This window comes from Paroedura picta, chromosome 1 (genome assembly GCF_049243985.1).
Source record: "Paroedura picta isolate Pp20150507F chromosome 1, Ppicta_v3.0, whole genome shotgun sequence".
NCBI lineage: Eukaryota > Metazoa > Chordata > Lepidosauria > Squamata > Gekkonidae > Paroedura > Paroedura picta.
This window is the reverse complement of record NC_135369.1, coordinates 181,354,724-181,369,430: the sequence shown is the minus strand read 5'-3', so window position 1 is coordinate 181,369,430 and position 14,707 is coordinate 181,354,724. Positions and strand designations below refer to the sequence as shown.

General features: G+C 47.7%; 1 protein-coding gene across 4 annotated transcripts in view; it reads right to left on the bottom strand.

The window, feature by feature from the left end:
* Positions 1-2,087: 2,087 nt before the first annotated feature.
* Positions 2,088-14,707, bottom strand: part of FNDC3A (fibronectin type III domain containing 3A) — a 75,477-nt gene continuing 62,857 nt past the window's right edge. For 3 of the 4 annotated variants that reach the window (XM_077314513.1, XM_077314490.1, XM_077314503.1), the window contains 4 exons: positions 13,566-13,775; positions 11,934-12,100; positions 10,217-10,344; positions 2,088-6,040 (listed from right to left, as the gene is read on the bottom strand). In XM_077314513.1, coding sequence (XP_077170628.1) covers positions 5,738-6,040; positions 10,217-10,344; positions 11,934-12,100; positions 13,566-13,775 — 808 coding nt within the window. In that variant the 3' untranslated portion in view covers positions 2,088-5,737. The remainder of the gene's footprint in view (positions 6,041-10,216; positions 10,345-11,933; positions 12,101-13,565; positions 13,776-14,707) is intronic. The other variant, XR_013227002.1, reaches the window with a different exon arrangement.

The window sequence follows — 14,707 nt, the reverse complement described above, 5'->3', positions numbered from 1 at the left end:
GAAATTCCTTAAGATTTGGGGGTGGAGCTTGAGGAGGGGGAGGGACTCTGTTGAGTATAATTCCATAGTTGCCATTTTCTTCAGGGACACTGATGTTCAGGAGAAGCATTTAAAGATCCTTCCAAGCAGCTGAGCCTCAGTGATCTTGGACTGAGGCTTGAGGTGGCCTGGCCAAGCTCAGAGGGAGAGGCTGGAGGCTTTTGGGGCAAGCTGGCGGGGCGGGCTGGGGGAGAGGTTGGGGGCTGCTTGGGGAGAGTGGGCCAGCTCCCCCTCACTCCTTTTACTACAGCCCATTGCATCCGCTCCCCCGCTTTTCTTAGAGTCCATTGCATTTTTCCTCCCAATGGGTTTATTATTATTATTTTATTATGGACTAGGCAGAAAGCCCGTTGCACTCAGGAATGCAACGGGTGCTAGCGGTGAGCCCCCCCGACACCGATACCATCACCCTACCTGCTTGCCGTGCTCGTGGTGGGGGGCTGGGCAACGTGGAGGGCTGCCAGTCCTGTGGCATGCCCCCCCCGACGCCTCCGCAGCTGCCCGGCCTGCTGAGCTTGCTAGCAGCTGGGGCAAACTGTGGCTGGGCTAGGGAACCACGGGTGTGCTACACTCACCAGCCAGGCTGTATCTGGCCATGAGGCTTCCTAAGAGCATCATGGCCACCTTGTGGGGGCAGGCATTCTAGGGGCTGGCCTAATCTGGGGGCACCCAGCTTTGCTGGGCGTGCCAGGAGTGGCCTGTGGAGCGTGGCTGGCTGGAAATGGAGGCCAGACAGCCAGAAACAGATCCTGGACACACTCCTCCCACAGTGGCTCTGCTGAAATATTAGAGCCATTGAGTGGTAAGGATTATATTATTATATATGTGGCCTATAAATGCTGTCAATAAAAATGAGTAGGTAGTCTTCCTTTCTCTCCTGTTCTCCAACTCCCATGCCTTAATTCAGGGGCCAAACTGTGGCTCTCCAGATGTCCAGGGACTACAATTCCCACAAGCCCCTGCCAGCACGAAGATGTCACCTAACCCAAATCCAAGTTTACCTCCTGAATTATATTTGTAGTAAAAGTGCTTCTGAACATGCATTGAGTGCCTTTCCCACCCACTAAAAGTTATTTCCTGAAGTCTCAGAATGCTTTTGGGCTCACTGGCTTAGATCAGGGGTAGCCAAACTGCGGCCCTCCAGATGTCCATGGACTACAATTCCCATGAGCCCCTGCCAGCATTTGCTGGCAGGGGCTCATGGGAATTGTAGTCCATGGACATCTGGAGGGCTGCAGTTTGACTACCCCTGGCTTAGATAGACTTCCAGCCACAAGGGCCTCTTTGTCCCTTTTCCTACATTCAGTGATTTTACCAAAAGAAGGACATTTCTTGCTAAGAATCAAAGTGGATTGTACAGTTTGCAACATGGAGGGCAGAGAGGAATAATGTTCCGTAGTTTCTTTCTTAATCCCAGTTGAGAAACCAGACTATGGGATGGAAACCATTTAGACCAAGCACCTGCGTTAGGGACAACATAGCACAATGTTTGATTGCTGGCTTCTAGAACTTAGTAGTTTTTATTTGCACTGGACAAGCAAAAGAAAGGGGAGTCATATGCAAGAGAAAGTAGAAGAAGAAGAAGAGCTTTTCCCTAACCGAAGGAGGCTCAAAGCAGTTTACAGTCGCCTTCCCTTTCCTCTCCCCACAACAGACACCCTGTGGGGTGGGTGAGGCTGAGAGAGCCCTGATATCACTGCTCGGTCAGAACAGTTTTATCAGTGCCGTGGTGAGCCCAAGGTCACCCAGCTGGCTGCATGTGGGGGAGTGCAGATTCGAACCCAGCATGCCAGATTAGAAGTCTGCACTCCTAACCACTACACCAAACTGGCTCTCTTACATGCTGGCATGGAGAACAAGCCCCCTTTGCGAGTCACAAGCTGAGGGGTTTCCCAGTGTCTGAATGCAACTCCCCCTCCCCAGGCATTACCCAAGTTCAGGGCTAGACTATTACTTTTGTACATTCTGAAGTGTTGTCAAAGAATAGCATTGAGCAAGTAAAAATCTCAGTCATTATTCAATAATTGAAGCACCATGTGAAAAAAAAATATTATTGGAAAAAATATTTTATTATCCACAGATTTTAAAGAATCTTCTTTACATAGTTTATGTATATATCCTGTGCGATCGTTCGGGTTTGCCTAGATGAGGTCATACAGTTTTAAAGTGATATGTATAGGCTAGGTAACATTCTAGAAATGCAACGGTTTTGGAATATAAGAACGGAGGATCTGACGTAGAATTAGGGTTACAGTCAAACCTGTTCACAAAGCAATAACCTGAAGTGAACCTCTAGTGATGAATACGTCATTCTATTGACTATAAAAATAGTTTATTTGTATTTAATCATGGAAAATAGGACCATCAAGGTTCTCTGCAGACACTATTCAACATGCAACCACATAGAAATTTCGGGATGAATCTGCAGCGCTGTCCACACTGCCAAACTGACACCGTGTGGGGAACATTTACAATTTCTTGGAATGACTAAACTCGAAATCCAAAGGCACGTAGATGAATAACAAAAAGATCATCTTGACCGTTGGAAGTTCCCGCTGCATCCGTTTTCTTTCCAACTCACAACATTTAACTAACACATGTAACACAGGAATAGGTACAAAACACACACACACACACACACACACTGAACAGAAGAGAAATGCATAATGCCCTTAACGTTCCGATGAAATCATCATTCTCGTAATGGAAATATACTTCAAAAAGCAAGTTACTAAGTGCATCACAGGCCATGTGATCAGAAGGCTTTTGAGCGTTCCTTGTAGATACGGTGCCGTTCGGAAGCCACGACAGCTAACAACACGGTCAGCGGGGAGACTTCATCATGGCCAAGGTAGCTGCTCAAGAACTTTAAGAGTTGCACGGCAAGCTCACAAACCAGGGACGGATTATACTCTGTAGGACATGCAGCCAACAATTTGATCTTGTAGCCAAAAAGAGTTCACGTCTCATATTAACCGAGAAACAGCAAATTTTCTGGTGAAAAACAAACAAACCTAGGATGTGATTTTTTTTAAAAATTAGTGGCCAAAGAACAAAATAGCAACGCTGGAATGTGATGACAATGGCACATGGTCATAGCATAAGGACAACAATCAGAGATACTTTTCTAGGATGGTTGCTTTGGCTGATGGGCACATATTTGTTTAGGTGATTGGTCAGATCTACTAAAATGTTGTTCATGCAGTTATAGCCCTAGGACAGGCAATACTTAATTACAAGCAGAGGAGGTCAACCTATGAAATTGCTGTTCTCTATTATAGCTAAAATGTTAAGCAAATATATGCAAAAGAAATTTACATTGTATTTAAGAAGCTAGACAAATCTTCATTGTAGAATGCCTGGGATAGCCCAAGCAGAGGACACCTGGTAGTGGGCGATCGGCAACATACGACTGGTCAAAAGATTGGTATCCCAACTGTATGGCCTTTCTTGGACATCTACATTTCTACAAAGGGGTGCTGCCTGTTCTCTTTAACCGTTAAGGCCTTATGCAGTCTGGGACCTGCCTACCTGAGGGGCCGTCTCTTTGAATATGTCCCCTAAAGAGCTGTCTGTTCAGCCAGTTCCAACTGGCTGGTGAGTCCCAGCTAGAGAGAGATGTGGTTGGCCTCAACCAAAGCCCAAGAGAGATGTGGTTGGCCTCAACCAAAGCCCGAGAGAGATGTGGTTGGCCTCAACCAAAGCCCAAGAGAGATGTGGTTGGTCTCAACCAAAGCCCAAGAGAGATGTGGTTGGCCTCAACCAAAGCCCAAGAGATGTGGTTGGCCTCAACCAAAGCCCGAGAGATGTGGTTGGCCTCAACCAAAGCCCAAGAGAGATGTGGTTGGCCTCAACCAAAGCCCAAGAGAGATGTGGTTGGCCTCAACCAAAGCCCGAGAGATGTGGTTGGCCTCAACCAAAGCCCAAGAGAGATGTGGTTGGCCTCAACCAAAGCCCAAGAGAGATGTGGTTGGCCTCAACCAAAGCCCGAGAGATGTGGTTGGCCTCAACCAAAGCCCAAGAGAGATGTGGTTGGCCTCAACCAAAGCCCGAGAGATGTGGTTGGCCTCAACCAAAGCCCAAGAGAGATGTGGTTGGCCTCAACCAAAGCCCGAGAGAGATGTGGTTGGCCTCAACCAAAGCCCAAGAGAGATGTGGTTGGCCTCAACCAAAGCCCAAGAGATGTGGTTGGCCTCAACCAAAGCCCAAGAGAGATGTGGTTGGCCTCAACCAAAGCCCGAGAGATGTGGTTGGCCTCAACCAAAGCCCAAGAGAGATGTGGTTGGCCTCAACCAAAGCCCAAGAGAGATATGGTTGGCCTCAACCATTCCCACCTGGTGAAGTGAGTTGCCATCAGACGTATGAGCTTCCTAAGTTCTGGGGGGCTTGTAAATTAAAATAACAACAACAATAATGTCTATGTGAGTAGACTCCTCTTGTTACTGAGAAGCCCCAGAGGTATCTCTATGACCGTTTACGCACTGGGAACTTCACTACCCCAGCTCCCATGCAGGAACACAAATTGCGGGCGAATGAGGTGCACCGTGCCAAATGCTCCCCCATGTGGGTTCAGGAAGTGGTGGGACAACCTGCCACGACTAAAACTCCAGCCTGCAGCCTGGTATGAATCCTCCAGTGCAGAAACGGTGAGAGTGAAAAAATTCAGGTGAGGTGAGAGCAACATTTATCATTTCCTGTGTCAGAGTTTATAAAGCTCAGTTTATCAGCTTTTTGTTTTTCGGGGGGGACCATCAAGTCATAGCTGACTTCTGACAACCCCATGGGACTTTCAAATCAAGAGGTGTTCAGAAGTGGTTTGCCGTTGCCTGCCTCTGTGTGGCAACTTTGGTGATGATTCTTCCAAATACTGACCTGGGCTGATCCTGCTTAACTTCTGAGATCTGCTGAGATCAGGCTACCCCGGACTATTCTGGTCAGGGCTTATCCAAGTAGTTCCATCTGAAGTACTGATTACTGCTTGAGGAAAGACACTTTGAGCATGTAGAAGGACAGCGGGAGATCATTCTCACCACTTCTCATGTGCATTTTATACTATCTGGATATACCCAGGAAAGGTAGCTATTATTAGACCAGATTTGGTGCTTCAAAAATTATATTTTGTCCATTTCTACAAAGGAGTATATTGCCCCCCAAAATCTCAGTAGCTTAGAACAGCTGTCTCCAACCCCTGGTCCGGAGACCAGTACAGGTTCGTAGATCAGTCTGTACCGGGCTGCGGCTCCTCCTCGTCCTCCTCCCCGGCTGCTGCCTCGGGGGCTGCCCTGTCACTCTGCCACCGGCTCACCTTTGTGCTCTCCAGCGGCCTCCATGGCAGGGGCTCCCCCTCGGCGTGGCACTGCGCAGCTGCTGTTGGCAGCGCCCCCCAGTGGGCGACGGGAAGTCGGAGGTGCCGGCAGGAAAGCAAGTGGGGCAGGGGCTCAGCCGGTGGCGACGTCCCTCGGCAAAAGTCTACCCCCCCCCCACTGGGCCTCAGTAAAATTGTCAAGCGTTGACCGGTCCCCAGTAATAAAAAGGTTGGGGACCACTGGCTTAGATGATAAGCGTGCATACCTCTGATAGCATTTTTAGTTATTTAACACATACGCTAAAATACAGATTTGAGAAAAGCAATTTCAACTTTCGGCTGATGACAAACGCAAAACATAATAGGCAGCTGTGAGAAGCAAAAACAGTTTTCTCATTTTATGACCAAGTACTGAATGACAAAGGTAACTAAAATGGAAAAGGCCGCAAAGAGGAGGAGGATGACTGTAGCACACTGTTCATCGCTAAGAGTCCATTGTGTGTTTTCTGCGTTGTCCTTTCCAGTGGTAGATTCTGCCTTTTGAGGGACGAATGACACCATAGCGCTGTAAGGGCCAATGAGATCCCGATGGCCACAAGAATCCCTGCACTGTCGAATGGCACACACCCGGAAACGAGATTCACAGTGCAGCTGGAGGCCTGAATAACGGAATGACCCATCAGGACCTTTATAAACCTAGCAAGAAATGCACAAAATAACCAGAGATTACTATCTTATACAGGTGGATCAACGTACATTTTCTAGCTGTGGCTCAGTGGCAGAGTATTTGCATGGCATGAGAAGGTCTTAGGTTCATTCCCCAGCAATTCCAGTTAAAAGGTCCAGCCAAGCATGCCCGAGTAAATGGGGAGGGTTAAGGAAAGACCTGGCAACTTACCTTGTAAAAATGCTGCTAAGAAAACCCTATGGTAGAGCTCTCAAATGATTTTGATATGGTGCCCAATGGTGAGCCCGTCAGGCCAGTAGGTACCCAACAAGCGGCTGGGGAGGATCAAGGACCTGCAGCAAACAGCCCTGGATTTTATTACGTGCCTGGGGTAAATCCAGCAAGTAAAGCAGGTGCTGATGCTGCCAATGGTGGAAGCAAGGCTCTGCACGTTACAGAGATGCACCGAATAGCAACTTGGAACGTTAGAGGGCTGACTCAAGAAAAATCGGAAATTGTCAAAAGAGAAATGGTCAGGCTGAACACTGACCTTCTTGGCATCAGTGAATTACATTGGACAGATGATGGTTTCTTTCAATCAGAGGATTTTAGAAGAAGAAGAAGAAGAGTTGGTTCTTATATGCCGCTTTTCCCTACCTGAAGGAGGCTCAAAACGGCTTACGGTCGCCTACCCTTTCCTCTCCCCACAACAGACACCCTGTGAGAGAGGTGAGGCTGAGAGAGCCCTGATATCACTGCTGGGTCAGAACAGTTTTATCAGTGCCATGGGGAGCCCAAGGTCACCCAGCTGGCTGCATGTGGGGGAGCACAGAATCGAACCTGGCATGCCAGATTAGAAGTCCGCACTCCTAACCACTACACCAAACTGGCTCTACCATTCTTATAGGAACATATTAAAATATATCTTACAGGAATATAATCAAATTACTTTTTGCTTTTGGCCTCCAACCGTTTTTTGACTATTTTTTTTTTTACCTCTACCCCTTGGCCAACTTATCTATTAGTTCTCCACTGATGCAGGTTAACAGCAGGGTAAAGCAGAGGTAAAAGCAAGGTAAAGCAGAGGTAGAATTGTCAAATCCAGGCTGGGAGATACTTAGTGATTCTGGGGGTGGAACCTGGTAAGGGCAGGGTTTGTGAATGGGGGGGGGGGGGGGTCCTCAGCATGGTGCAATGCCACAGAGACCAAAGCAGCCATTTTCTCCCAGGGAACTGATCTCAGTTGAAATCCCAGGAGATCTCCAGCGACCGGCTGCAAGTTGGCAACCCTAAGAAGAGAGAATGCTGTGCAAACTGAATCCTGCAGGGTCCTCAGGATCAATAGGAAGCACACCAGTCCGGCGTCTGGCCTTAGATTAGAACAAATGCCACGACTACAATATGAGTTGTAATGCGATTGCAGCATGGAAGGAACATAGAAGCACATATTCTTGGAAACAAATAGCATAGTCCTGGACTGAATGAGAATACAGGCAACTGTTATCTAATTGAAGGCTATAATAAAATCACAGCGTTTTGCTTCCTTCCCTCCGGGAAGGAAATCTGTTTCCTGGTGGGAAATAATGCTCACAAGCGTAATGATGTACACATTTCCAGGGCATTATTGGTGGAATGGGCCAGAAGATGAAGATGATGCCGCTGATAAAACCTGCCCCCTCCCCTTTTTGTAATTTGGTTTCCTTATGCTAATTCTTTATAATATGGAAGCTTGAAATTATAGCATACTCTAAACTGTTTGGCCAACACATTCACTTTGGATGAGACGGACTGCAGTTTGCTTTGCTCAGCTAGGCTCTTTTCGTTTCCTGCCTCAAAAACAGAGAAGGGAAGAGTCAGTAATCTTCCTAGAAACTGCTAGGATACATAACCCTGGAGACTAGTCCTTTCAATGTTAATGCTGCTCAGAATGCCAAAAATGACTGCACCCTCCAGGCGTCAAATGACAGCTAGTTTGGTGTCGGGATTAAGAGTGACGGCCTCTAACCTGGAGAACCAAGTTTGTATCTTCACTCCTCCACATGCAGCCAGTTGGGTGGCCTTGGGCCAGTCACAGTTCCCTCAGCCCCATTATCCTCACGGGGTGTCTGTTGTGGGGAGAGGAGGGGTAGGCAATTTTAAGCTGCTTTGAGACTCACGAGGCCTCCTGGGTGACTTTCGGCCATTCACACCAAGCTCTTTCAGGCTCATCTACTTCACAAAGTGTCTGCTGTGGGGAGAGGAAGGGTAGATTAGCGGTCCCCAACCTTTCTCAGATCAGGGACCGCCTCCGGAGTGACGGAAGAGCCGACAGCCCGGGTGCTGCGAAAACGCGCATGCGCAGTTGCCGCACATTTGTGTTTTCGCCAACAGGTGGCGCTAACGCACATGTGTGGCAACTGCACGTGCACGTTTTCGCCACTAGGGGCACTAACGCGCATGTGCGGCAACAGCGTGCATGCGCGTTTGTGTCTCCGCCATGCCGGAGGCTGTGCCTGCCTCTTCCTTCTTCTTCTTGCTGCCGGCATGGGGAGGCAGGCGTGGCTGCCAGCGGCCCGGTACCGTGGCCTTTGCGGCCCGCCACCGGGCCGCGGACCGGGGGTTGATGACCCCTGGGGTAGATGATTGGATGCCGCTCTGAGCCTCGGCTTGGCTGCCTTAATGATCACTGAAGCCCGAGGCAGCGCGTAGGAGGTCAGCGCCATGGTGTGGAGAGGAGGGGCAATGCCAGTGGCGTGCCAGCCACTGGCCGCACACAGGCGCAGAATTCTGCCACTGCCCCTCCTCTCCTGGCGCTGGCCTCCTGTGCACTGCCTCGGGCTTCGGTGATCGCTGAGGCGGGCAAGCCGAGGCGCACATCCCTAGTACAACCTCTTACCCCAGCTCTTTTTCTTCTCTTTGATGCGGTTCAAAGAAGAGTTATGGGCTTTAATTTTGAAGGTTCATTCCAAATGAGGATATTTAATAGACAGGGTTTCCCGGTTAGGCCTGGAAAATCTCCTGCTTTCTGGATTGATCTCCAGATGAGTCCCCCTGGAGAGAATGACTGCTTTGGAAGGCAAACTCCATGGCAGCGATTGCTGCCTTCTCAATATGCACAAACCTAACGTCTGAAAAGAGCTGTTATTTCAAACCTTTTTACAGTTCTCTCTGACATTCCTTTTTATTTATGAGTTTGAACGCCTGCTTCTCTGGGCCTAACTAGGATGGCATCAAAATGTCATGAAACCTAAACAAACAATGGCTTCAAATAAATATGAAAGCTTAAACTGTAATCATCAGGAATCATGAAAATCACACAAGAGAAAACAAGGAATTATTGAACTACTTAGAATACTGTTTAGTCCTCCTAGAACAGCCTTTCTCAACTTTTTAACCCTTGAAAACCCCTTGAACCGTTTCTCAGGCTTCAAGAAACCCCCGTAGTGGAGTGATCGTGCAGAATATGGCTAGGAAGCATAGCTAGCTGGGTATAGGCCACCCAGGACCCACCCACCCCCTTCCTACCCTCTGCAGGCCCAATCACTGGCTACTTGGGACAGAGGGTGGGCTGGCATAACCACATATGGACGTATCACCTGATAAATGTTTAACAAATTTTAAAATATATTTAAAAAAATAAAAAATCCTACCCATTCTAGAAACCCTTCTAAAGGTAAAGGTAAAGGTATCCCCTGTGCAAGCACTGGGTCATGTCTGACCCTTGGGGTGACGCCCTCTAGCGTTTTCTTGGCAGACTCAATACGGGGTGGTTTGCCAGTGCCTTCCCCAGTCATTGCCGTTTACCCCCCAGCAAGCCGGGTACTCATTTTACCGACCTCGGAAGGATGGAAGGCTGAGTCAACCTTGAGCCGGCTGCTGTGATCAAACTCCCAGCCTCATGGACAGAGCTTTCAGATTGCATGTCTGCTGCCTTACCACTCTACGCCACAAGAGGCTCAAAAAACCCTTCTAGGGCCATCAATAAACCTCAGGATTCAATGAAATCCTGGTTGGGAAAGCCTGTCCTAGAGAAAATAGAATTTAGGTTTATAAACCAAATTTATGTAACCCTTTTTGTTAGCACCAATTAAAAGGTAGGCTGTTTTTAAAAACATAACATCATGCATGAAAATCAGTTTCTTGCCCCAAGATTAAGTGAGCCAGCATGCGGAGTTGGAAAGAGAGAAATGCTTATTTATTCCAAACACTTTTCACCAAAAACGTACCTGTCTGAATTCACTGTCTTTTCCCATCATAACCTGAAGACTGTAAACAATAGGATCCCTGTTCATAGGCTGTAGCATCTCCCATGTTATTTCACAAGTGTGATCATTAAGCCTCTCAATTTTCGGTGCTGAAGAAAGATGAAGGGAAGGCTTTAGCATTTCCTAATTTGAGCAGGAAATGTACTACAAAGTTGCAAAGTAGTTAGTTTCCATCAGTTACTGTCCCGGCTACTGTTGAAAGTCTATTGTGTATTACATTTTTATTAGCTGGATAATTTATTATCTTTGTCCATTTATAGATGTGCTACGATGAAAGTAACTATTTTAGTGGCGATATTTAGCTTTCCTTATACGAAGGCAGTGACCACACAATTTATTTGTTTCTTTGTACAGCATCATATAGATAGATTGCATAGGCATAACAGTTCAATTTAGGAAAGTGTCTTACATCAGTGGTTGGAAGTTTGTGTGAAAAATGCTCTTCAGACTTTTTGAGCCCCTGGGCACATTTGGAATTGTGACACAACGTAGTGAGCACGGCCACAAGACAGCTGTCATGGAAGAAGAAGGAGTTGGTTCTTTTATGCTACTAGAAGGAGGCTCAAAGTGGCTTACAATCTCCTTCCCTTTCCCCACAACAGACACCCTGTGAGGTGGGTGAGGCTGAGAGAGCCCTGAGATAACTGAAGAAGATTCTTATATGCTGCTTTTCTCTACCCGAAGTAGTCTCAAAGCAGCTTACAGTCGCCTTCCCTATCCTCTCCCCACAACAGACACTCTGTGAGGGAGGTGAGGCTGAGAGAGCCCTGATATTACTGAAGAAGAAGAAGAGTTGGTTCTTATATGCCACTTTTCTCTACCCGAAGGAGTCTCAAAGAGGCTTAGAAGAAGAAGAAGAAGAGTTGGTTCTTATATGCCGCTTTTCCCTACCCGAAGGAGGCTCAAAGCGGCTTACAGTCGCCTTCCCATTCCTCTCCCCACAACAGACAACCTGTGGGGTGGGTGAGGCTGAGAGAGCCCTGATATCACTGCTCGGTCAGAACAGTTTTATCAGTGCTGTGGCGAGCCCAAGGTCGCCCAGCTGGTTGCATGTGGGGGAGCGCAGAATCGAACCTGACATGCCAGATTAGAAGTCCGCACTCCTAACCACTACACCAAACTGGCTCTTACATTTGCACCAAATTGGCTCTTACATTCACCTTCCCTTTCCTCTCCCCACAACAGACACCCTGTGAGGGAGGTGAGGCTGAGAGAGCCCTGATATTACTGAAGAAGAAGAAGACTTGGTTCTTATATGCCGCTTTTCTCTACCCGAAGGAGTCTCAAAGAGGCTTACATTGCCTTCCCATTCCTCTCCCCACAACAGACACCCTGTGGGGTGGGTGAGGCTGAGAGAGCCCTGATATTACTGCTCGATCAGAACAGCTTTATCAGTGTTGTGGTGAGCCCAAGGTCACCCAGCTGGCTGCATGTGGGGGAGCAGAGAATCAAACCCAGTTCGCCAGATTAGAAGTTCTAACCACTACACCAAGCTGTCTGTCTATGGGATGCAGAGCCAACCACAACATGGCTGTGGAACCAGACACAAAGAAATTCCTAGCACAGAGTAGTAATTGTGAAAAACACACAAGGAAAGAGCAGAGAGAAAAAAGAGTAAAATCAGCACTGCTGCAGTTGGTCAAAGTGCAACGTTGGAAAGACTGAAGCACACCCTTACTTTTCAAGGCAGGTGGTACAGATTTTGTCGTGGTGAAAATGTATCCTTGGGAAAGAGGACCTTCGCCAGCCTCATTGCAAGCCTGGATATAAAATTTGTACGACGTTGATTCACTGAGTCTTTGTACTTTATACGTATGACAGGATCCCCTGTAGATGGACATGATCCTGAGGGCAACAACAGAGTTTTGTTTAATCAATCTCCAATAATTTCTTTGAAACAGAAGTACCATGAGCAGAGTATAGCATTAAAGCAATCAAGCAATTGCTAGGGTTGTCGGCCAACCTCTGGCGACCAGCAGAAGTTGTTAGGGGATAACAATACCATAGGATTCCTGGTGCTTACTAGAGCTACCCTTATCACTTCCTGGATTCATCAGACACTTTATAGTCAGAACTTTAATTAGACCAGGACTTATTTTTCTTTCTACTTTCCTGCCGATTGTGGCTCCCTATGGCCCCAGTGTCCACCCACTGATCAGCTGACCATCAGCCGGCAAGGGCCATAATCAGCTGGTAATCGTCGATAAGTGAGCAAGTGAAAACCCCAGCTATTGCTGATATTTCAATTGTCTTTCAAAGCCCTCCTCCTTGAGTGCTAGGGAGGAAAATAGTGGTGGTGGAGGGGATTCAAGGAGAACCATGTTGAAGTGTGTGGTAGTGTGGGCGGGAGATGTGCACCTTCCAGCCCTAGGGATGCCAGCCTCCAGGTGGGACCTGGGGATACCCCAGAACTGCAGCTCATCTCCAGAGATCAGTTCCCCTGGAGAAAATGGTCGCTTAAAAGTTAGATTGTATGGCATTATGCCCCACTGAAGTCCTTCCCCTCCCCAAACCTCACCCTCTGCAGGCTCCACTCCCCAAGGTCTCCAGGTTTTCCCCAACCTGGAACTGGCAACCCTGTCCTGTCCACACAGCATGCAAATACACTTTGGCAGTGACTTTCCATAAAATGTGTCTCTAACCATGTTTAGAAAAAAGCAACCCATTTGAGCACAGTAGAGGAAACAGTCCACCCTGAGGGTGGGCAGGCAGGAGATGATGTCAGGTGTGCAAACACCTGAAAAAACCCTGTTCCTGTCCGATGCCAAACGGAAGCCAAACATCCCAGTTGTGTATGTGGACATGATAGTGCCAATCACACTTATGCAAACAGAGGATCCAAATCTAACCAATAAGAGACTCATAGGGCACAAGCTTATGGACCAACGAGAGGGCTCCGTTAAGGACCAATGACCAATCCCCACACACATTGGACGACGAGCATCTTGTTATGGTGGACAAACATGATGAATGCATGAAGCTGCTTAATGCTAAACTAGACCCTTGGACCATCACAGTTCATATCGTCCACTCAGACCGGCCGTGGCTTTCCAAGGGATCAAGCAGACCTCTTGAACATCACCTAAAACCCTGAACTGGAGAGGCCAAAGAATTGACCCTGGAACCTTCAGCTTCTCTTGGCGGCCCAGTTTGAGTGCATATATGTTCAAGGTGCCCCATTGCTTACTGCCTGTTGTTTCAGGTCGGAGTCGCAGTTAATAAAGCGCTGATTGTTTCGAAGGGCTGCGTCTACCGCACCCGCAGACTTCATCATCCCTGTGGACGGGGCCTAACAATGATGCGCACTCACCTCCCAGCCCTATCGTCCATTAGAAGGTGATACTGAGTGGAATCCGAAAGCGTCCTTGCAATCCCCTCTCCCCACTTCAGCTTGAGAGTCTGAGAGCCGTAGGCCGAACACTCGAGGCGAGGAGCCTCGGGAGGGAGGGGCTTGGTTGTCAGCTTCACCACGTTGCTGAAAGGACCGGCTCCGAGGCTGTTCCAAGCTTGGATTCGTATTCTAATCATCAGAAAAGGGTGGAAAGGGTTTTTGGTGAGATCCGTGTCTTAGCATGGGGTACATTGTGTTTATTCCTTTACTTCTGATGGTGACAGGGTGAAACACGCCTTTCGTTCTAGAGACAACATACTGAGCTTCCCAAGAATTACAACCCTGCCTAATCAATGGGTTGGTTCCTATAGTTAAGTCCATGGAGTTAGTTCATGGAAACAAGTTCCATTAGCTTTCCCTTCCCACAGCAAATTCCTGAGCTTCCTGAATTCCCACTGGTGGGAGTTTAGGGACTCCCCCTACCGAACAAGATGCCACGAGGAGTTGCAACAAGAAGACAGAACCAACGAGAATGGCCGTTTCATCCCTAGTTACATTTACACAAGGGGGGGAAGAACTACTTGACCTAGCTCCTGCACTCTTCAAGGGGACTGATTCGTTGTTTTAGCAAAGAATTATCATATGGCATCATATGGCTTAATCTGGATGTTGTGACACAGTTTACTAATTTGCCATAATTAGCTTTTGCCTTATATCTCCACTTTTATGATGGTTTTTCATTTAGTCTGACGAAGAGTGCTTGCACTCGAAAGCTCATGCCTTGAATAAATCTTTGTTGGCCTTAAAGGTGCCACTCGACTCTGTTTTTGTTCTGCTTAAATAATCAAAGTTTATACACTTTCTGCACATCGTATTGCCTCTGCAGGAGTAGATCTGAGTTTAGTGTCCCATTATCCCACGTTTTCTGACTCCACATAAATCGTGATTCCTTTCCCCCTTCAGATCTGAATTCGGAGTTTTCCAGTGGGAAATCCCCAATTTCAGATTTGGTTTCTTGCCACCCTTTTGTGTTGTCAGTGCTGCATGTTAACCCTCCAACCGGCCCTCCCACCCCCACTCAGGCTGAGCATTCGGTTTTTTAAAAAATAATAAATAAGTAA